The following is a 25598-nucleotide window of genomic DNA, read 5'->3' on the forward strand; positions in this document are numbered from 1 at the left end:
TTATTCCACTTATTTACCACATGCCATGAGGAAAAAACTAGACCTCGCACTCATATTCAACTTTTAGGATGACACCATTGTTGTGGTGTCATATTAAAGTCCCCCCACTTCTTGAATTTTTGAATTCAAGAAAAGGGGGAGATCCAAAATTCCTGAATTTCCAAGAGAAAAATTACTGACACCTCAAAAGTTGCCAGCCTTAGTGGCAAGTGTACTCCTTTCCAACCAACATGGTCTGAGTTTCAATACCAACGTAGGCATGGATGCTTGTGAATATCTTTAGGGGTTAGCTTGTATTCATTGTCCTATGTGCACAATCACCACCTCCCTGCTTACTGGACGTTTGGTATTGCCTAATAGTATGCAAAGCAGGGTTTCAATTATTTAACTCTTGGCCTGCCAACTGTACTAATCAGTGCTTTGTTTGGGATGGCACACAATGACATATTGTAATGGCACCTTTATTAATAGTGACATATGCCGATGGACGTAGTATCATTTTAATTTTCAAATTTTTCTGCTGGCAATGAATGCATACCAGGACTTTTTTGTTTTAAAAAACAAGCACTAGTAATAATATTAATGAATAATACGTTTTTCAGCCTTTCATGGATGGTAGCATATTAAAAAAAAAAAGAATAAAATAAAAAGGAAATAAAAGATGGAGCTGAGTGAGCAGATCTCATATTAGATTCCTACAAACTTTGGGAATTCTTGTCTTCCTCAGAGTTCCAGTTATGCATTTTCAAGGAATACAGGATACTAAGATAATACTATATTAATAAGTTATATTCATCTTTGACATCAAAAATTCTAGTCACATCCATTATAATGCATATCATATGCTCACTTAATGTTTAACTGTTTTGTATTAGTTCTATGATGATGTCAGGTATTAGAACTAATACAATATTATCATAAATAATTTATTACTAATTCTGCCCTCCACATCTCAACTTAATTTTCTTCATCAGACATTTTTGGTCCACAGCTTGATGAAGGCCTCACCCCAAATTCCTGCACTCTATTCTATTTCGAGTTCCAACATTAAAAATTTTATTGTTCCAATGCTTCTTTAGTCTACTTGTTGTAGCTCTCCTTCTACTTATGGGATACCATTCAGATATCATCTTTGTAGGATTAAATTTGCAGGAAACTATCAAAAAAAACAAAAAAAAAAACAGATAAGTTCTGAACTGAAGCCTATCATAATCATCAATCATTTACTGATATTAACTATTATGATATGAGTCTTAAAACATTCACATATATGAGAACTATTAATTTGATTATACAATCAAGTTTGCATTACCAGATTCCTTCCAGATAATAGTCAGGTCCCCAGTAATCTCAGATGCCAGTATTAGTACCATAGCAGATCAAAATATTTCAGTCTATTACAATACTAATTACTACATCAATCCTTCTCGATCTTCTTCTGAATCTTTTCCTGTCCACTTGGTATTCAAAACAATTCACTAACCCTTCCTGTCTTATTTCATTTAAGCAGCCTATGCATCTTTAAAAGAGTTCACTTTGCACATTCTTGACACCTGACAATGTCAAGTTCCTTTTGATCTATTGACCTTTTGATATGATTTCCAATGATGCCATTGCTTCACTCTACTTTTCAAGAACCATTATATCTGGAATCAGTAGTTATTATTATTATCTCAGACCATTAGTTCTTAATGATTCATTTCTAGCCCAGCTTTCAGCTCCAAAATTAAACATTAGTTAAATCCATATCACGCCTGTGATCAAACTGTTTTAATTATAGTCCAAATTTCAAATTCATAAGTTACAATCAGTTTAAACATAGTTTCATATACTGATCACTTAGTGTTTGGCTCATCTCTCTCTCTCTCTTAGCCAAATAAATAAATAAATACCAACTTTTGCTTATTGTATAATCTATCACCAAATTTAATTTTCTCCCTTCACTAAAAATTGTGCATAAATAGATGGAATACCTAACTTGTTCCACAGGTTTGAAACTGAGAATGCAGTTTCATGTTTTAGTTGATGCTTCCCATATTCCTGCTTATTTTCAGATATTTTGTCTTTTTATTGCTGAGTTTCACATCAAATTTGTTACAGCAGGTATTCAATTTTGGCAAAGAGTCCTTCAGTCATGCAGTGGATTATTTATTTAGGAATATGACATCGGGGTGCTTAAGGGTCAAAGCTGTATAACTGAGAGGAGACCTCCACATAGCCTTTAAAGGAATGCGGAGAACCGACCAGGGCTTCTGACCTAATGTCCAATCCTCACCTTCTCGTGGTGCACCCTGTTGGGTATCTACTTTGATACTGAACGAACGAGGATGGGCTGGCAATTTGGGATTTAGCCGACCAAATTGTATTCTTATTGGTTAAACCAAAATAAAAAATGATGGTACAACATGACAAAATTTCATGCCGGCTGGGGCGTCGCCCGGTTAAACAAGGCCCCCGTTGTTTTCGCCAGGGAACCAGGGCGAACAGCGAAAAGTCAGCTACTGGAACAAATCTGAAAACAAACCCCAACTCAACATCACCAGAGTTAAAGATCGGTACTATCAACGTAAGAAGCCTGAATGGCAAAGAAATGGAGCTAGCTGAGGAATTAGATAAGTACCAGATCGACATAATAGGGGTGACTGAAACAAAAAAGACCAAAACTGGTGAGATCTTTCTGAGCAATAAATACAAAATGTTATATTCAGGCAATAACAATCAAGGAAAAAAAGGAGTAGCCATAGTATTCAACACAAAATACGAGGCTAATCTTCTTGAATGGCAGTCAGTCTCAAGTAGAGTAATGTGGGCAAATATGAGAATGGGGAACTGGACAATGAGACTTATTTGTGCCTATGGTCCCACAGAAGGTTCTACTAAGGTAGAAGTGGAGGAATTTTTTGAGGCTTTAGAAAAAGCAACTGACACAATGAAAAAGGAAAAGTTGGTCCTTGTTGGGGATCTAAATAGTAGAGTAGGAAATGATTGTGAGACATACAAAAATATTTTGGGAAAATTTGGAGAAAAGAGCAAAGCTAATAATAATGGCAAATATCTGTTGGATTTCTGCTCAGGACATGGACTGGTTATTACTAACACCATGTTCCAACATAAAAATGTGCACAAATTCACATGGAGAGAAGAGGCTAGGAATAAGAAAAGTCTCATTGACTATGTTATTGTTGATAGTGATGTTTTCTCCCTGGTGCAGGACACCAGAGTGTACAGAGGATTTGAAATTGGAAGTGATCACTATTTAGTCTTGAGCAGGATAAAATTGAATTTCATATTGAAAAGAATAACATGTAAGAAAGTTTTAAAGCGAATAAAAGTTGAGCAGCTCTCAGATGTAAACTGTAGACTAAAATACAGAAATATTATTGAAAAGAAAATGAAAGAGTTTGAGAACAGGAATCAAACCTTGGAGATTCAGTGGCAAACTCTGAAGGAAACATTGATTGATTCTGCCAGAGAGGCATGTGGTGAGGTTGTGTGCAAAGATAAAAAAATCAGAACTCCCTGGTGGACACAGGAAGTTAAAGAGGCAGTGAAGGAAAAGAAGAAAGCATATCAAAAGTTCCTGGCAAATAAGTCAGCTTTTACTCTTACAGAATACAGAGACAAATGTAAGAAAGCTAAACAGTGTGTAAAACTAGCTAAACAAAAGTCATGGGAGGACTTTGGCAAGAATATAGAAAATAAATATCAAGAAGGTGGCAAAATATTCTGGAGGTTGTTGAAGAAGCTTAGGAATGGAGGAAAGAGTGCTGTAAAAGGAATTAGAGATGATAAAGGTGAAATGAAAACAGGAGAAAAAGATATCCTTGAAGTATGGAGTAATTACTTTGAAAAACTGCTAAATGAAACAAGCAGTGATGATAGCACAGTGGTAAAAAACACTGACCAGGCATGCAGTCAGGAATACATATCCATACTTGAAGTAGAAAAAGCCATCAAAGGCTTGAAATGTGGAAAGGCAGCAGGAGTAGATGATATTCGACCAGAAATGCTGAAGTATGGTGGTATAAGAGTCTTACAGTGGCTGCACTGCATAGTTCAGAAAGCCTGGACAGAGGGACGAATTCCCGATGATTGGAGTAGAGCTCTCATAGTACCCATATATAAAAAGGGAAATAAAACTGAATGTGAGAATTACAGAGGTATTTCCCTACTGAGTGTTCCTGGCAAGATCTATGCAAGTATACTTGAGAAACGGTTGAGAAGAATTGTGGAAGAAAAGCTTGGTGAAGAACAAGCTGGATTCAGGCCAAATAGAGGCTGTCAGGATCAGATCTTCACTTTACGACAAATAGTCGAGAAAGCATGGGAACATAACAAAGATCTGTATTTAAGTTTTGTCGATTTGGAAAAGGCATATGACAAGGTGCCAAGAGAGAAGCTATTCAATACGCTGCAGTTATATGGTGTCAATGGGGCATTATATCAAGCAATACTTAGTCTTTATTTGAGTTGTGAGTCAGCAGTTAGAATTGAAGGAAGTACAGGAAGATGGTTTAATGTTAAATCTGGTGTGAGACAAGGATGTACATTATCCCCTCTGTTATTCATTATCTATATGGATCACATTATGAAGGAATGTGGTATTAAACCTGATATCAAAATTGGAGATGTTAATGTCAGCTCTTTGCTTTATGCGGATGATGTTATACTTCTAAATAAATCCACTACAAGTCTGCAAGATTCTCTGACTAAATTGAATAGCTGTTGTAATAGATATGGTATGAAGGTCAGCAATAAAAAGACAAAGACAATGAAAATAGGCAGAATCATTGAAAATGTCAACTGTGTTGTGAATGGAGAACCTGTGGAACAAGTAAAACATTTCAGCTACTTAGGCACAATTTTTACTGAAGATGGTAAACTAAATATAGAAATAGACAACAGAATCAGCAAAGCTGGTATCGTGGGAAGTCAATTGAATAAATTCATATGGAATAAGAAAGAAATTAGTCGGAACACTAAATTAGCTGTATACAAGACTGTGTTCAAACCAATTTTAACTTATGGATCTGAGAGGTGGGTCGGAAGTAAAACACTTGACCAAAGACTAGAGACCGCAGATATGAGAGTCCTGAGAAAGATTAGAGGCGTGAACAGATGGCATCAATGGCAATATCATATTGAAAATGAGGATATTAGAAAAGAACTTGACATTGTCAGCATCCAGGAATGCGTTAGCAGAGCTAATCTCAGATGGTATGGTCACTTAAATAGAATGGGAGAGGAAAGATTAGCAAAACAAGTGTTCTCTGCCAGGTTGGCAGGGAAATGACCCAGAGGAAGACCAAGATATAGGTGGATTGATATGGTACAAAGTGCCTTAGGCGATAGAAATATAAGATATGATAATGTTGGAGTCTTGACAAGTAACAGACTGATTTGGAGGAAAATTGTAGATAGGAAGTTAGTAATGATGTAATTTTTTCATGTAGTACTGTCATATCCTGTACACCCCTTGAGGGTACATGGCAGGAATTTGATGATGATGATGATGATGATGAATATGACATCATCTGCATCAAGTAAGAGATGAGTTTAATACATCTCTTTTCGACATCAGGATAAATGCCACTTCTTCATAATGTCTTCATTCTTAATGGCAAATTGAACACTGACAACTCTTATTTGGTCTAAACCAGGGGTCGCCAAACTTCTTTGACTGTCGACCCCTTCAAGAGCTTCTTGACTTTTTATTGACCCCCTCTATTTTACTATTACATATTTATAATAGGACAAGCAAAAAAGACGCTTATATGAGTTTTTAGATTGTTTGTTTTATAGTTACAGTGTTTATTGTATGTATAATATAGTGAATATTATTATATTATTATTACTACTACTATTACTATCACTAGTAATATCACTGGTATTACTAGTGATATTAATACACTGGTATTAATAAACTACTGGTATTACTACCAGCCCCGCTCAACTCTTCAACACAGAGAAGTTTAGTTCGTGAATGAATAACGATTGAATTATAATATGCATGTTGATGAATTTTAGAACATTAATGCTCACTTGTATGTCGATGTGCAAAAATGAGACTGGGATCGAATATGTGTAAGTATAAGTAAATAAGCAACCACACACGTGTTGCAATCTCGCTCCCGCTGCGCCAGCCAGGCAGGAACCACCTACATCCGTTTATTGGTAAATACGTCGTTTTGGCCTACTTGATTGGCCTCCGTAACTATTTTCATGACCTTGTTCCATCTTACGGTCCTATTCATGTCATTGTTCCCACGATTCACTTCTTAATTGCGTTGTCATTCAGGATGAAGGTAATCCAAGTCAACCGAATTAAATATTACCCATACAATGATGTCTTATATTTTTCTATCGATCCCTGAGCCAGAATCGACCCCCTAACAATGTTATATCGATCCTTGGGGGTCGATATCGACCGCTTTGGCAACCACTGGTCTAAACTGAGGTAGCTCTTGCATATTTATCTTCCTCAATTTTTTCTTCTACTCATTTCTTTGTAACTCTTACCTGGAAAAAAAGCAATGAAATTCCTCTGTATTCTCACATTCAGTTTTATTCCCATTTTCAGATATGGATACTAAGAGAGCTATGCACTAATCATATCCTTCTAAATTCTTCTTTGTATCTTTCTGGAATGTATCCTTCTAAATTCTGCAGTGTAGATACAAAAATTCCTATACTTCATTCTTCTAGATGAATATCATCCATTCCAAATTTTGAATTCCTGAGAGTTTAACAAAATTCCATCTCCAATACTGAAATATAATCATAACACTACATTTTACCACAAAATCAGATACTGTTCTAATCTTTACAGGTTTTATTGTGTAATTTAATTGTTTATGGTCATGCCTGTGGCATGACCATAAACAATTAAATTACACAATAACCATAATAATTAACTTTAATGAAATGAAAGTACAGATATTTTGTACCGATAATAACCATGGCCTGAAAATTCGCCGTAAACATTTTCACTGTAAAACATTTTGCATTCATTTTTGTAAATAATCAACGGATGATAAAGGGTATTATAAAATCATTAAAAAGGCAAATCTTTATTAAGGTGAATGTCAGTGATACATAACATACGGAAGTCATTTAAAATTGTGCAAATTACATAAATAATTACCTTTATGTAATTTGCATTACGTAAAGGTAATTATTGCTGCGTAAATAATTACCTTTTTTGCTGCAGCTCATCAATTCAACAAATCCATCAGTAACATCGCTCATTGAAAGAAATGCTAATGTTGTGAAGCATTTAATTTTTGTGTTGAATTCAGCATCTGTTTGATGGCGTAACTTCAAACCAATAGCAACAATTTTTTGATAAAGATTTTGTGCCATATGAAATAAACAAACAGTTATTGTTGTTGATGTAAATATGTTAGAAAATGCATTGATAGTTGCTTTCTCGAAGTCAACCATTAATGTTTAGGGATCTAATGATGATCATATGCCCTTTAAGGCACTGAATAATCTGCTGTAAGTTAATTCTGATTTTTCAGGAAGCAAAGCAAAAAGCTGCCATGGAATCCTTAGGAGTCTCATGCCAGTCCCAAGCATGGATAAAGGAGGAGGGTCGGTCAGATGAGTGTTGATTCTCTGACCGTAAAGAAAAAAAGTGATTGTTATCTGATACCTATATGATCAACAGCTACAACATGCTGGCTCAGACGCCGCCCGCATCAACAAGATCCTCCATACCAATCGAACGATTCCATATCGTACTCATTACCTGGTGGTGATATCTGTTTCAATTCTTCAATCAGTTTCCCAAAGCTATTTAAATCTAGTTTTTTTTCCATATAACTCACACCACAGTATCTTGTCCATTGCTGTACAATTTTATCTTTATTCATCAATACTTTGCCTTTTTCGTCTTTAACTGTGGTCTGTTTTGGTTGTCACCTTCTACTAATGGTTCTAATCATTATGTACACCTCCCTAGTTATATGGGCCATAATTGTGAATTACTCTATGCGTAGAGTATGCAGGAGGAGTGGTGTGGAATTTGTGGAGTGAGTTTGACAGGCAAAAGGACTTATACAAGAAGGATGGTTTACATCTAAATGGATTTGGTGTTCAGAGACTGGAAATATTGTTGCTGAATGAAGTGAAAGTGGATGTGCAGAATCAGGGAGACTAGAGCTTTTAGGGAGGGTGGGGATGCTGATAAGTGGACATGCAGACATCAGTGAGGCAGTTGAGTGTAAGAATGTATAATATATAATATATAATGTATAATATGCCTGAGTTAGGACGAAGGATAACAAACCAAAATGGGATGGTAAGTATAAGACATCAAAATAGGGGTGGGGCTAGGTAATTCTGCACTTTATGTACACCAATGAAGAGTATTCGGAATAAGAAGGAGGAATTTTTGGCCTTGTTAGTTCTTCCTGGCCACAGGTTATTGGCATTAGTGAGATATGGCTAACAGAAGATGATATAGTTAGTGGGAGAGAATGTGAGGTGTATAGTGTATTCAGGAAAGACAGAAAAAGAAAGGGGGTAGGAGTGTTATTGATGATAGCTGATGATCTGCAGCCAAAGAGAATAGAAGTTCAATTTCAGGATAGTAAAAATAGCACATTTGAGCCTATCTGGTATGAGATTGAGATCAGCAGAACAAAATTTACAGTTGGTTGCTGCTGTAGACCAGGCAATGGAATAGATGGAGACAATTGCAAAGGCAAATAGACTCAATGAGTGGAGGACAGGTAATTATTATGGACGATTTCAACTAGGATAACATTAATTGCAGGGAGGAGAGGACAAATGGGAGGAAGGAAATGAATTTTATGCAGTTACTAAGTGATAACTATCTGAGACAGCATGTAATGGAATATACTAGGGGTTCGAGAGTGATTGACCTAGTAATTGCATCTGAGAAATTGACTATTATGAATATGACAATATTGCCACCAAGTGATCATAAGGTCTTGACCTGGGAAGTGGCAAAATGTGTGGAATTTTCAATTAAGACAGGTTACATGTGGAATTACTGGGATGGTAAGTATGACAAGCTTAAGAGATTGCTTGGATCAGTGACATGGCATGTTAAAAACTACAAGGGCTGTATTTGATAGTGCATGGGAATTGGTTAAGGAGCATTTGAAGGAGGTAATGGCTGACTGCATACCTACAGAGTAAATCAAGTGGGAGTTAAATGGATGAATAACACCATTAGACTTGAGCTGCAAAAAAAACAACTATGGATGAAATTTAGACACATGAACAGTATAAAGCACAGGCCAGAAAGGTAACTAGTGAGGTAAGAAAAAGCTAAAGCAGATTATGAAAGTAAATTAGCAATGCAAGCTAAAGCGAATCTCAAAAACAGTTCTTTCGATATGCTGCAAGTAAAAGAAAAAATGTATATGGCAAAATGATTCTAAGGAATGCCGATGGCAGGGAGGTAACTGAATCAGATGAAATAGTAGAATTACTAAGTGAACACTTTGCAAAAGTATATCATCCACGCTGTGATATTGCAGGAATCAGAGAACGAATGGCTGATACAGGAATTGAAATGAATGAAATGGAGGTGAATAGTATATTACAGAACCTTAATGTAAATACATCTGTGGGATTGGATGGTATACCAGCTCGAGTTTTATGTGAAGTGGCAAAGGAATTGTCAGTTCCCTTGATCATATTGTTTAAGTCTCAGCTCTGGGTTAGTCCCAAGGGGGTGGAAAGAGGGGAAAATAATTCCATTGCATAAAGTGGGTTCCAAGACTGCTGTTGCAAATTACCGACCAATCAGCATATCAGGAATCGTTATCAAGGTTTTGGAGATATTAGTAAAGAGCAAAATACAGGAATAGATAGATGAAAAATGGGTTACCGTATGGAGGACAGCATGGTTTTGTGAAGGGTAGATCATGCCTCAGTAACTTGCTCACGTTTTATAATACAGTGACAGCTGAACTGGATAAGGGTAATGGATTTACAGTGATACTGCTGGACTTTGCTAAGGCCTTTGACAGGATACCACATGGAATGCTAATCAGTAAACTGCAGCACATGGGGATGGATGTAGGGTTGGCAAGATGGATAGGAGGGTGGTTGATAGAGAGATATCAGAGAGTAGTTTATTCAGGAGTGGAGTCCAAAAGAAGGCCTGTTACTAGTGGTGTGCCAAAAGGGTTCTGTTCTTGGACCAGTGCTATTTAATCTGTTCATTAATGATATGGGAAAGGATCTGAGAGGAACTGTTCATTTATTTGCTGATGATGCAAAGTTGGGTAGAGCAATAGTGAATGCACATGATGTCAAAATTTTGCAGGATGATTTGGACAGAATGGCAGTCTGGGCTAATGAGAATGGATGTCAGTTTAATGTAGAAAAGTGTAAGGTTATGCATTTTGGGGTGAAAAAATTAGCAGCAGTATATCACATTGGTGGAACTGTACTCCAGGAGGTTGACGAATCCAGAGATTTGGGTGTGTTGATGGATAGGTAGTTGAAGTTTAGAGGGGCACATAGCAAAAGTGGCTAAATCAGCTCATCAGATCACTTGGTTACTGAAGAATACTTTGACGAGCAGAGATAAGCAAGTTATTGTTCCTCTTTATTAAGCCTTGATAAGACCCCCATCTTGACTACCGTGCCCAGATCTAGGACCCCTGGATTTCTTCTTGATGGGGAAGTAGAGAGGATCCAAAGGTGAGTGACCAAGATGATAGCTGGTCTATGGAATGAACCTTAAGAGAACAGGTTGAAGATCTGTGGGTTACAGAAATTGGTTGATAGGCAGAAAAGGGGTGATATGATTGAGACATTCAAATTACTGAAGGGTGTTTACAAGATTAATTCAGAGGAAATTTTTCAGAACAGGTGTGGTGATGGGAGAACTAGAGGCCATCCATGGAAACTGAGCAAGAGTGTTAGAACTAGGTTTTTTTACTTGGAGAGTGGTGAATGAGTGGAATAAGCTGCCAGAGTTAGTTGTGGGTGCCATGACTCTAAATGAGTTCAAAGCAAAGTATGATAAATACTGTGCGAATGCCAAATAGTTGTTCTTGATATGATGTTTAGGGCCTCCCTCGATGAGTCTAAGGATTCCTTGGAGTTGCCTGTAATAATAATAATACTGTTCTATATTATTGCATTGGGCTTCTAACCATTTCATCATATCCATTCTGACCGCTTTTTTCACCTCATTACACTTTCTTCTATATTGCTCCTCTATTTGTTCTGATGTATCCCTTCTTATCTTCAACATTCTTTTCTCCTGTACTAAATTCAGTGTTTCTTGTCTAATCCATTTCTTCTCGATCTTGTCTTCTTCTAGTACTGTTTCTTCAACTGCATCTTCATGGCGATGAAGATGCAGTTGAAGGCTTAAAGGCTTAATCACCTTCATCATTCCTTTCACTCTAAGATTCGAATTTTTTTCTTTGTCCATACTTTTATGTTTTTCCTCTAACACTGTTATGTACCTTCTTCCTATTTCTGCTTCACTTATTCTTGCTGTTTTTCTTCGTTTCTGATGGTGGGGTTTCTATTTTCTTTTCAATTTCAACTTGATGTTTACTATCACTAAACTATGATCTAAGTCTATATCTGCTCCTTGAAAAGTTCAACACTGTTGTACTGATGTTATCCATCTTCTTTTAATCATATCAATCGTGTTCTTGGTTTTCCCATCATTTGATCACCACGTCCATTTTCTACGCTCCTTTTGCTGGAATCTTGTGTTACAGATCATCTGATGGTCCACAGCAAATTCTAACATTTTTCACCTTGTTCATGTTTTTCTCAGAAGATCTTTGTAAAATAAGTCAATATCCTCATCTGTGCTGTCAGATGTGGGTGCATATATCTGGACTATTGATATATTAAATGGTTTTTCTTGAAATCTTGCTACTATGATTCGTTCATTGACTAGTTTGTATCATAACACTGCCTATCTAGCTCTTTTGTTTAGAAGGAAGCCAACTCCTGCTTCGTGTCATGCCCTGACCATATGACTTTGCATCCATTTATCTCTCATTATGTTCATTGCATCTCTGCTAGTCCTAGTATATCACACCAATATCTCTGCATTTCTCGTGAAGTAATTTTAGTTTTTCTAACATCCAAAGTGTCTGTACATTCCGTGTTCCTCCTAATAATTGTTTTGTTAGTTTCAGTTTCTGTTTCCTTTTCGGTATCACTTTTCAACCCAACCCCGATAGCTCAACTGGTATCATGGACCTTGTTGATCCGGGCAAGCCGGCATGTTGTAGCTGTTGATCGTATAGGCATCAGATAACAATCACTTTTTTTCTTTACGGTCAGAGAATCAACACTCATCTGACCGACCGTCCTCCTTTATCCAAGCTTGGGACTGGCATGAGACTCCTAAGGATTCCATGGCGGCTTTTTGCTTTGCTTCCTCGCAAATCAGAATTAACTTACAGCAGATTATTCAGTGCCTTAAAGGGCATATGTTCATCATTAGATCCCTAAACATTAATGGTTGGCTTCAAGAAAGCAACTATCAATGCTTTTTCTAACATATTTACATCAACAACTATAACAGGTTGTTTATTTCATATGGCACAAAATCTTTATCGCAAAAATGTTGCCATTGGTTTGAAATTACGCTACCACACAGATGCTGAATTCAACATGAAAATTAAATGCTTCACAGCATTAGCATTTCTTCTAACGAGCGATATTACTGAAGGATTTGTTGAATTGATGAGCTGCAGCAAAAAGGTAATTATTTACGCATCATCTCTAGTAATTTGCACAATTTTAAACAACTTCAGTATGTTATGTATCACTGAACATTCACCTTAATAAAGATTTGCCTTTCTAATGATTTTATAATATCCTTTATCATCCGTTGATTATTTACAAAAATGAATGCAAAATATCTTACGGCGAAAATGTTTACTGTGAATTTTCCTACGGCGAAAATATTTACTGTGAATTTTCCTACGGCAAAAATGTTTATGGCGAATTTTCCTAGAACTGAAAATAACAGTACATCATCAGTGTGTAGAAACAAGCAATTCAAAGGAATGGGAATACATGTACATACAGATATCTTGCTTTTAATTGGCAAGATATCTATGAGATCTTGCCAATTAAAAATTGTTGTCGCATGCTAGAAATGAATATCAATAAATAAAATTATTAAAATATTATTAAAAACTATTTTTGATGGTTACATAAGAATCTCCCAAACATTTGGGAGAGAGAGAGAATCATTCCGATTCAGATTTGGCTGATATAAAACGGCTTTGCAACTTTTTTTGAAAAGGCATTCATATTTAAACCTGCTTCTATGAAGAAGACAAGCTTTGTGCCACTGGATACTGTGTTTAGTGTCAATACTATGTTGTGCCAGACCAGACTTTTGAGGTTTCATATATTCAATATAATATTGATGTTCATTAATTCATTTTTCCACAGAATGGCAAGGTATCTGGTAAATTCACAAGGTATCTAGTAAACGCCAGCTCATTATAGAGGTGACAGATTGTCTTTTGTAGATGACCACAGATGAGAAATTTCGTTAACAGTAAAATATGTGGGAATGAGATATGTCTTCAAAATTCTACCAATCAGTTCAGAGATGCCAGAAATATAAGGGATTGGAACCTGTGGTCTGTTGAAGAATCCTAAGGTGTTGGAACATAGGAGTCAATTATCTGCTGGATTTGATTAAGGTTGTAACCATTAAATTCCATTAACGTTTTGATAGTGACAAGTTATAAAATGTTTTATAAACTTAATCAAAATTAAATTTCTTCAGATATCAGCTAATGCCTTTTTATTCCCTTATAGGGAGTAGGCGAGGCCTTTATACTAATTTAGCTTTTGGAGACTGAGTGGGCAGTTAAATCTCCACCGGTAGCCAATTAGAGATAGCTAGCCCATGTCTATCACTAATTATAGCAGCCACCGATGAAGAGGCTGGCAAACAAGTGCTGCCATCTCTTGGTACGTAACCCTAACAGGATATGTTACTGTCAGAAATAATGTGGGTACTGCGGTAAACTCGATTTTCTTGAGTTTACAGGAGGAAAAACTCGCTTGCCCTCAGGAATCGGTCGAAGAAAGGCTTAGAAAAAGTTTCTCCAGTCGGCGACTAGACTTGAACTTAAGTCTGACCAAGCGACCAAGCGCAGAGGATGCAAGCGTCACTTCCACTGAGCTACACAGGCTGTTATTAAATTTCTTTTATTATATATATATATAATGAAAAAAATTAATTTTTTTTTAAAAAAAAGCATAACTTAGAAGATATTACTGCTAGTTACCTTTAAAAGTCTGCTCTCTGCCAACTACTCCATCTTCAACTTCAATTACTTTTACTCTGCTAGGATCACACACTTCCACTAAAAATGGCTTTCCTGATATAGAAGAACCACAATGAAATACCTCAACTTTGTAAGTGCCAATTTCTCTTGATTGATATTCAACATGATGAGTTCCTCTTTCAGTATGAATTACAGATGTTTGCACAGGTGTACCAGAAGGACCTAAAAACAATTATAATCTGAATCAATACACACACACAACAATAATAATAGTAATAAATAAAAGATGTTTTCTTATACAATCTTTATAAAGAAACTTGTGAAATGTTACTCCATTATCCTAACCTAAATAGATCCAATGGTCCACATTTATCTCCTTTACAGGAGATAGTACTTTTTTTTTTAAATCGGCTGATCTTTCGTAACTTTTAATTATATATATATATATATATATATATTCATTGTTTTTATTTATGAAACTGACTGTTTTCTAATTCTTACACTAGCCACTAAGGTAGCTCTTTTTTCAGAATTTTCTGTTCCATTTTTGTATTAATATGCCTTTGAAACATAGGCAAAAATTTTACAAATATACATAATTTTATATAAGAGTTTTGCATTTTTCAAATTTAGCATGCCTACTCAGAGTATTCCAATCTCAAAACTACGTCCTACACAGGAGGTACAAGAATCTATAGGATGTCAATGCCATGTTTTAGGTGCAGACAAAGAATGGGAAAAAGAAACCTATGTTTCTTCTTTCCCATTCTTTGTTCAGAATGGGAAAGAAGATTGTTTTATATATCCCGTATATGAGATATCTTGCCATAAGTTATTGTGTATATTGACTGCTGAAGAAAATTAGTTGACACCTAAAAAAAATAAGCATCTTATGGTAACTGTGCTGATGTTAGTGCCACCTTGGTGCTTCTCACTTCTAAAGAGTTGGACGTTCCTTTCCTTTCATATCTAGAAACTTTGAACTATATTTATATTTATTTTATAAATATGTTGTACTTCTCCCATTTATTCCCCTATGAAAAGTATTTAGTTCAATTTCACTATAATTACTTTGTATGCTAATTCTTCCCATTTGCCCATCTGAAATATCTGCATCTGCTACAAATTATCATGTTATCCATGGTAAAGTTCAGTATAACAAATGAGATAACTTGTAGTTGGCTCCCTGATCTAGATGACAAACTATGAGATATCCCATACACAGCAGCCAACATGTTGAACATCATCTATGATTTGAACCTCAAGACAATTCACACTCACACAAAAAACCAGTATCTTATAGATATTATTTCTGGAAAATTTTCCGTGTTGCTCCTCTAAATTAATATTTATAGCTATTTTACCAATTTTTTAGGGCATTATTGATATTTTAAAGACATAGCCACATGAATATAAGGAAGAAATAATTTTGGACGTACCTTTGTAGGATGTTCTTGGTTGTCTTTTTTTTTTTTTTTTTGGAGCAGCATCAGGCATATAGTGATAAACATTTATATACCACTGCTGAAGTATGACAGAAAGGAGGGAGGGGGAATGTGGAGATAGAAAGATGCGGGAAAATTGCAGATAAGACAAGGGTATGTGAATTAAAACCCAGGTTTCAAGGGTAGTCTGTGAATGCTTTGGAAAGAAGGTGAAAGAGAATATTTTTAAGGGAAAGAAGAAGGATAGAATATGATGAATGAAGTCAGGGATGGGAGTAACGGAGTGAGTTGTATTTTAAATTTTAAATGGGAAGGTTTTAATTTTTAATGGGAAGGTTTGATGATGCATGTCAGCAACTAACTTTTAAATATTTGGTTTTATTTATGCGAGTTGAATTTTGAAGTCAGATTCTACATTTTTTATTTTTTTAATGTGACTTCCACCCACAAAAGGTTGTAAAACCTCTGGTTCATTATGTGGGAGTATACTTAGGGTTTGATCTTATTTCATATTTATTCTTTTATAGAATCTGGAAACTCTGCTTTAGAAATTAAACATAAATCTTTTTTTCAAGCCACTTCAGGCATCCAATACCAGGCAGTGGTCTCACACTAGGTAATGAAATTCATATCTCCTTTATAGACCTCCACAAGCATTCATCTTCAGTGGGATTCAAATCCACAGATCACTGGTTAGTGGGGGATGCTAATCACTTGGCAAACCAGGTCAGCATTTCATAAGTGGTTTTTGTATGTATTTTTTTAGGCAAGTAAGAGCTAAGACAGTTTTTATTTTATTTTTTGCATAAACAGGTTATGAGGAATGGAATTAAAATTTTCAATGCTTTGTATGATAGATAATTCAGAATAATTTGTTCATAGACAAAGCCAAAAATTTGTCTGAGAATGTTCCTTGAATTGAAGTTCTAGTGCACTATCCATAGATATTTTAATCAAGTCTTTCTTGTTGACAAATCCTACTAATCACAAAGACTGCATCATATTTGCTGATAAAAATTCCACTAGACTGATAATTTATCAGCAGATTCTGGGTAGGGTAGATCAGATTTGAAAAATATCAAAATTTCTTTTTTGATAAGCAAAGATCTCATAGTTCTTACATTTTAAATAATTTCCTCAATCTTTTGTGTCAATATTAAAAAAAATCAACATTATCCAATTCCTGACATATATCCTTAGGGGGTGTACAGAATCTTATGATAGTACAACATGAAAAATTCCATCATTACTAACTTCCTATTAAAATTTTTACTCCAGATTAGCCTGTTATTTGTCAACATTCCAATATTATCAGATCTTATATTTTTGTCTTCTACGGAACTTTCTACTGTATTATCAATTCACCTACATCTTGGTCTTCCTCTGGAAAAGAACACTTGTTTTGCTAACTTTTCCTTCTCATCTGTTTAAGTGGCCATACCACCTGAGATTAGCTCTGCTAACACATTCCTGAATGCTAACAATATCAAGTTCTTTCCTAGTATCCTAGTTTTTAATAAAATTCTCTCACTATAGTTACCTGAAAAGTCCCAGCCAGAACTCTATAGCATTGATGCTGCTATTCACCCTCCACTAAAACATTATTTTCTTTGGTCCCTAGGATTTTATACTGATTTTATAATTTATACTGCTACTGATGTCATCTGTCCAGTCCCCTAATCTTTCTCAGGACTCTCATATCTGTGGTCTTTGATCAAGAGTTTTATTTCTAATCCCAGCTCTCTGATCCATAAGTTAAAACTGGTTTGAATACTGTCTTGTATACAGCTAATTTAGTGTTCTGACTAATCTCTTTCTTAATCCTTATAAATTTATTCAGTTGACTTCCTACCATACAGCTTTGCTAATTCTGCTGTCTATTTCCAAATTTATTTTGCCATCTTCACTAAAAACTGGGCCTAAATAGCTGAAATATTTTACTTGTTCTATGGATTCTCCATTCAGGATGCAGTCGATGGGTGTTCAATGTTTCTACCTGGTTATCATACCAAATTTATTAAATGATAGTTATTACAAACACACAACTATAACCATTCTAGACTTTTCTAATTATTTTCAAAGGTGGTCTCATCCATAAAGGCACAAGATGTCTCAAAATATCCAAAAATTTTGAAGTCTCTTAGTCATTCTCAACACAGAGTACTATGAAATTTTTGATTTTTAGATTTTTCAGTGTGTGTGTGTGTGTGTGTGCATGCACTTTAGGAATTTGCTTGGAAAAATTATTTAATTTCTTAAATAGTCAGTTACAGATCCCCTAAATAAGCAAAGAACTTCAAGGAATATGTAGACAACAGTTAAGAAACAATCTCTTACTATTATAGTGTTATTATAATTGTTGGTTTTACTTTTTTTTTTTTTTAATAACATTTCAGTATTATGTTCTTTTTTTTTTGTTTTGTTTTGTTTGTTTTTTTGTAAGGAAAAACCAGAACCAGCTTATACAAGGTTTGGAATGAGGAACTCGTAAATAAATGACTCAAGTATTTCACCCACAGATATGGAATTTTTTGGGACTTCATGTTGGTTTTCAGAATGTTTAAAAATGAACAGCTTTTCAAGGAAACCAATATTACTCTTCAAGACATTACTGAACCTTGACCAGCAATAATGGACTTTCCAAAAGCATCAATTAGGAAATCAACATTTAAGCCCCACTGAAAATACAACATTGGCTGAGCTTCACAATACCAATGTATAGTTGATTCTTTATAGGAAAATCCTAGAGACCAAAGAAAATAATGTTTTAGTGGAGAGTGAATAGCAACATTGATGCTATAGAGCTGGGACTTTTCAACAGCTGGGACTTTTCAGGTAACTATAGTGAGAGAATTCACTAGCAGTATTTATCACAGTGAGTGTCAGCTGTATGAACCATTTTCTCACAAGGACTAAAATAAAAATAATCCCAGTTTATCATCTATACATTTAATCACTCAAAATGGTGAATTTTTCTCTTTAAACTTCTTCTCTCTTCAATGTTCTTCCACATAAGCACTGATTAACCAAATTATTAAAACTGCCTAACCAAAAGAAGCATCTTCCATTAGCACTCAAAACAGTCTAATCTCAGTGCAGAAATTATTCCATTGCACAAGTTGTGAAGATGTCACAATGATGCAGAGGACTCTGACATGCAGAAATAGAGAGGTTATGATACCATTGTATAAGGCCTCATATGGATTACTGTGCATAGATTTGGTCACCTAATTTTCATGGTGATGAGGATTATGTTGGAAAGGGTTCAGAGAAGATTCACAAAGGTGGTTAGTGGTCTTTGGAATGAGGAGTATGAAGAAAGACTGAGAGAATGTAAGTTGCAGAGCCTTGTGAATAGGAGGAATTGGGGGGGGGATATGATTGAGACATATAAGATAGTCAGGGGTTATTATCACATCGACATGGAGGAGATTTTTCATGGAATAGGAGGGGGGGTAGCACAAGAGGTCATTGCTGGAAACTGTATAAGGAGGGTGTGAGCAGAGTGAGGAGTCGATTCTTTGCATGGAGAGTGGTTAGTGAGTGGAAAGCACTGCCTGAGTGTGTTGTGGGTGTAGACACACTGAATCAGTTTAAGGCATGGTTGGATGAGCATTGAGTGCAATAGTACCTCCCACGATGAGTCTCTGATTCCATGGTCAAATGTTAATAATAATAATAACATGCTCTGGATGTTTTGCAGAGTGGTGATTAAGGCGATAGTATCTGCAGTCACCTTAGAATGGAATGCTGTGGTGGTCTTATGAAAAATTCATTCTATCTCCACAGATGTTCAGTTTATCTGAAAGCCAAGGACTGAGCAGGCCAATCAAATATGGTGAAGATAATGCTTGCACTCCTGGAACATTTTACAAACAATTTTTATACCTTATAACATAATACCTATCCTTTTGAAATGATCCATCTTGTTAATAACAACACTATAATAGTAACACATTCAATAAAATGTATCAAAATTAATTTCCACAAAACAGAATATCTCATACTTATATATAGTATGTTGCAATTTAAAGAAAATTAAATGGATGAAAATGCTTTGAGTGCTTTCTAAGCTGAGGCACAAATATGTTTGTGCTAATATAAGTTTCAATCTAGATCTATCCTTGGCTCATTTCCATTTATTACTCAGGTTGATCATTTCCATAAACTGCTTTAGAAATTAGCAACTGCTACGCTAAAAAATAGTTTTTTAAAAGAACATAAAAATCATTCATACAGCATATAATAAATTTAGTTTAATCCTTTATCCAAGTGTGAGCAAACAAAGTTTGCGCCTGAAAATATCTTTAGGACTGAATATGGTGTTGTACTACCTTACTGGGGTAAGGTAGTACAACATACTCGTAGCAAAGGTGGACCAAGCTAACATCACTCCTATCCCAGTATCTCCCATAATGCAAAACACATCTCCTTGCAGATATGTATAATGTTATGCATTAAGGGATTGGCCACTACTCAGACTAGTTTCAACCTTTATTGAGGTCTCTTCAGTGGGGGCCAGGCCCAGTGGTAGAGATACCAGGCAGAAGCACTAGTGAGGTCATCTTTACCTATAGGAGTTGCTAAAAGGTGGCACATCTTTTTTATTAAATTACTCTGGATTTAGAGAAAGGTGTTGAAAGTTTATTTTTCACTTGGTTAGACTATAATAAATTTAGTTTAATCCTTTATCCAAGTGTGAGCAAACAAAGTTTGCACCTGAAAATATCTTTAGGACTGAATATGGTGTTGTACAACACCATATTCAGTTCACATTTAACAAAAGTTCTATGCTCCTATTCAGGTTTCCTCAGAGCATACTAGAAGCAATTTGAATCAATGCTCCATATATCTAAATAAAATACACACCATAATAAAAATTAAATTTTACAATATATAAAAACATGAAATAATTATTTTACCTATGACTTTAACATCAACATCACCATCAAGGCCATTCATATCAATGTCAAACATATTAATTGAACCTACAAGGCCTTGCTTGAGTCCTTCTCCATTGGCCAATATGCTTAATTTACTTTTTGCCACTTTTGATTCCATCATAGTATCCTGAATCTCAATCTTGAAAGGACTTCCTAAAGTGACAACCATAAAGTAAATAAATAAAATAAAATAAAATAAAATAAAATAAAACACACACACACACACACACACACACGTAATACTAAGAAAAGAATTTGTTATTTATGTATATAGCTCTAGATTTTTTTTTAATCACATTTTATCCTTGCATGCTAGACTCAATGACTTGTTACTGCCAAGTAACTTACCTTCTTTTATACCTAATTAATTCTCTGATAAAGCAGTTGATCCTGCTTTGATAGTGTGCTATGGGTGTCAATCTGCATGTGTTCTTTTGGCCAGTTTGGCTGTTTTGGAGATACCCTACTACCTCCATATGAGATTGGCTAACTCACCTTTAAATGAAAAGCCTTGACAAATGTTGCTCTTTATGTCCTAGGTGGGATTCACGTGCAGGTCTCCACTGGTTTTGACAATGCCCAACTAAGGGAACTTTTGAAACGGAGATATGGAGGCTCTCATTTCTTTTTTATGTGGAATAAGTTTTATTTTTTGGTGGAAAGAAAGAGTAAAAAGTCTTGATTTCATGGAATAACCTCAATTTTTTAATAATTAAATTATTAGATCTTATGAACTGCTGAACTATAATGAAAGAAGAAAGAGAAAAAGTTTCTTTTATTTATATATGATGATAGTTCCATAGGAACTTTTAATTGCTGTTTGCTTATACAAAGATAAAATATGAAAAAAAATTGAGAATACAAGTTTATTTCCACATATGATTTCAAATATATCAACTAGCATTAATAATAATGCTAACTGATTATTTAGTAAAAACGTTTATCATATCCATTCTACCTATAGCTCTTTCTACTTTGGCCAATCACAAGATCTGCAACTATTTTCATCTGGAAGAGCACAAAAACTATTAAGAACCAGGAGTTGAAACAATCTGGGCTTGATCCAACATACTATCACCTCCAACCATACGATTTTCTGGAAGCAGGCAGTCTTTCACTAGAGCAGGCTCTTCATGAAAAGAATATATAAGGAAAGCTGTGAAGAAATCACAAACATACCAACAACCTTGACAACCACGTATGCAGTATAAACTATAATGAGTAAAGAAAATTTTGTGAAAACAGATACAATTTTACCAAAACTCATTTTGGCTTGAACAGTTTTACAAGTTTTATTACTTATTATTACCATATTACACAGGCCAAAACCTAAGGATGAACACTATTTCTGAAGATGCAACTACAAATTCAGATGAATCTGCTTGTGGCAATTGGTATAATTAACAATTTCAAGTAGAAAGCAGGTGCACATTCAAAATTTCAAATCAAGTGCAAAGACGTCATATGGTAGCACTCTACAGCAGAGGTTGGCAACGCAGTGCCTGTGGGCGCCATGGCGCCCACAGTGAATTTTTAGTCCGCCCTCAGAGAAATTATTGTAAACTGCTTTGGAGTTCGAAGTGGTAATTTTGCAGCATAGATCGCAGTATATCTGAGAGATACATTCATTACTAGTATGTGCCAAAATGCAAGAAACATAAAGAAAAAACATTGCAAATATAATACAAGATGGTACAAATTAAGTGAACATTGAATCCAACATTATTTCATAGTCGAATATAGAAACTACAAGAGTTTCGTGCCGAATATATAGAAACTAAAAGTTTCGGCAGATGCAAGCATAAGTAGTGCCTTATGGGCAACTCGTAGTAAAGGAGAGCAGTCTCCAGACCTCTTTCCTTAGTATTTTCCATAAATATAAAGCACATCATGCAGAGGTCCGCAACCTTTTTAATATGAAGAGCACAATATAAAATTTGAAAATTACAGACGGCTTATGACACAGGCATTTTTTCTCTAATTTCAGGCTAAGAAATTCTATGATTAGTTGTTTTTAAGAAAAATTTTAACATTATTTTATTTACCTCACTTTTACAACATATTTTTGTCACATATGAATAATATAAAATACCATAAAAAATAAAAATAAAAAATGAATACAAAAGGAATATTCATGTTAACAATTAGCATGTATCTGTCAGATCATATGCGAGCGCCTTGCTTTAGCAATCATAATGGCAAATGTATTTGTCGTTTATTATGCAACAATGGTGTGGCTATTTCTAAAAAAAAAGTAATATAGAAAGACATTTCAAAACCATTCATGCCAATTGTAATTTTAAGTTTAATTATTTAAATCAGGAGGAGTCGGCAACACAGCGCATGCAAGCGTCATGATGCCTGCAGTATTTTGCCCTTCATATTAAAAAGGTTGCCGCCCACTGTTCTTCAGGATAAAAGGCAAAAGCCTGTGCTAACTGAATTGTTGGAAGAAACCTCATTTTTTGTGAAGGACTAAATTTGAAAAAAAAATTGGATGCCTTGTAATGTCTCAAAACATCATCTAGATGATTTCATGTGAGAAAAAATTACTGGAAAGCTTGAAGAAGGCCACAGAATTAGTGATATTGCCAGAGAGTTTGGAATTTCACATAGTATTGTGTCAGGTTCTGAGCAGTGTTTCAAATGGAATGTGTTTCAGGTGTTTGTTAAAAGGTTGCCCTTGCTTTAACATGGAGCAAGAAGACAGATAACAGCAAAACATAATTGATGCACCAAAGCAGGTCAACTTGCAAATCAGCTCCATTCAAGGACAAGTACATGGACAGCTTGAAACACTGTGGCAAGACATCTGTGACAAGTAGGCCTATATACTTGAGGGACTGTAATATGCATCTGTTTATCAACAGCTCATTGTAGAGCACATTTTCAGTGGTGTAGTATCCATGAAAACTGGACAAGACACCAATGGCTAATGTACTTTTTACAGATGAGAGTCATTTTAGTCTTTCCTCTGATTCCAAATGACACTTGATCTGATGTAAAAGTGGTACTGCTTATCGCAAGAATGTTCTTCTTGAAAGGGATAGATAAGGTAGTGCTCTCGTTGTGTGGAAAGGCATTATGCTTAATGGACATACCTAGCTATAAGTGCTGGAAAAGGGACTATGACTGGCGAACAATATTGCAATGAAGTTTGTCAATGTCATATGTCATTATTCCATGATGAAAAATTCATTTTTATGGATGACAATGCCACACCACATCATATACAAGTAGTGGTGATACTTCTGGAAACTGAGGATATTAACTGAATCAAGTGGCCAAGAAGCTCCCCTCTCAATCCCATAGAACACGTTTTGGATGAAATAGAGAAATAATACATTGCTGCTCGAAATTCCTCTCCAGAAAACAAACAAGGCCTTATGCTTGCTCTGAAGGAGAAGTGAGCCAGTTTGTCTCTGGTATTCCTGAATCACTTGGTGCTAAGCATGATATGATGTTTTGAGAGTGCATCGCACTTCAAGCTGGACATATTCCATACTGAAATGTCTCTCCATATAGTTTTCTGTAAGTGCTGTACATTAATCCCTTAACTACATCCTTAGGAAATCTGTAATTTTTGCCAAAAACAATGCTGGCAATAAATTTATATCCACCTTTCGCTGTAGTTATGAAAATTTTTTCATGTACTGAAATATGTAGTTTGTCCTTAGCTTTTAGACAACACTAGTGGGTTATTTATTAATACAATAACTTACGTTTAAATTATTAAACAAATAGAAGTTTTATTATTATTAATAAATAATGACTAACCACGGATTTATTACTAGTGCAAACTTTATTTAGCATAGAATTTCTGGCCTATCATCAAGAGGGGCATCTTCAGTATGACTTTCAAATTAAACAAGCAGAGGAAAAAACAGGAAGACTGAACAATAAAAAGATATGACCTACATGTACATTATAAAGTGGCATGGTCTAAAATACATTAAAGTGCTGACTGTACAAATTTAAAGAAGAAATAAAGTATTAATTTAAAATTAGATAAATAAACTAGCGACTCCACTCATTTCTGTAGGACAGTAATTAATAATGCCATTCTATATCATGTATGTGCAACTCATGCATTTTCATTGTCGAGTCTATGTGTAAAGGCTTAAGTCAGGGGTTCCCAACCGGGATACCCGTACTCCCAGGGGTACGGTGAATAGCAGGTAAATAAGTATATTATGTTATTAATGACTAACCTAAAAATAAGCTAAAAAATAAATAATATTTTAATGTATTTAAATCTTGATCTATCCTTTCATTTTTAGAATAGGCTAAAAATAAGCTATAAGCTACTTATGATTAGATTAAAATTTAGTCAGCAAAAGTAATTTAGCTAACCTATGTTTATCCCTAAAACACATGTACTGTGAGCATGTCGAAATGAAGCAGATGTCAAAATACTTATGTTATCACATTTCCAGGCTATTCCATGTTGGTACTGTCTGTCAGCCACCAGCAACATTTCAGGTCTCTTTTCGGACCCCGTACACAGTGAAGTTGCATAGACTTTTTTCTCACTGCAGAGTCCGATAACTCAAAATGCCATGTTAAGATTCAAGATAGCTGGTGAAATTGCCAGATCGGCGCTCCCTTAAGGCTCACCACCGCGGCATCTGCACCTCATGCGCACGTGCATGACATACTGTATGGTACACACTCGAACTGCTTCATTTTGACATGTTCACAGTACACGTGTTTTAGGGATAAACATAGGTTAGTTAAATTACTTTTGCTGACTAAATTTTAATCTAATCATAAGTAGCTTATAGCTTATTTTTAGCCTATTCTAAAAATGAAAGGATAGATCAAGATTTAAATACATTAAAATATAATTTATTTTTTAGCTTATTTTTAAAATGAAAGGTTAGATCAGGATTTATATACAAAAGAATATTATTTTTGCAGACCCAAGG

General features: G+C 35.2%; 1 protein-coding gene across 1 annotated transcript in view; it reads right to left on the reverse strand.

The window, feature by feature from the left end:
* The window catches only part of jbug (filamin-type immunoglobulin domains fbug), an 879391-nt gene that overhangs the window by 209207 nt on the left and 644586 nt on the right, over positions 1–25598 (reverse strand). Inside the window, exons 35-36 of the mRNA XM_090401914.1 lie at positions 20650–20819; positions 14283–14504 (exon numbers count right to left, since the gene is read on the reverse strand). Of these exons, the coding sequence (XP_090258040.1) occupies positions 14283–14504; positions 20650–20819 (392 nt within the window). The remainder of the gene's footprint in view (positions 1–14282; positions 14505–20649; positions 20820–25598) is intronic.

Source organism: Typopeltis vanoorti, chromosome 12 (assembly GCF_054136105.1).
Source record: "Typopeltis vanoorti isolate ZY-2024b chromosome 12, IOZ_Tvanoo_1.0, whole genome shotgun sequence".
NCBI classification, from domain to species: Eukaryota; Metazoa; Arthropoda; class Arachnida; order Uropygi; family Thelyphonidae; genus Typopeltis; species Typopeltis vanoorti.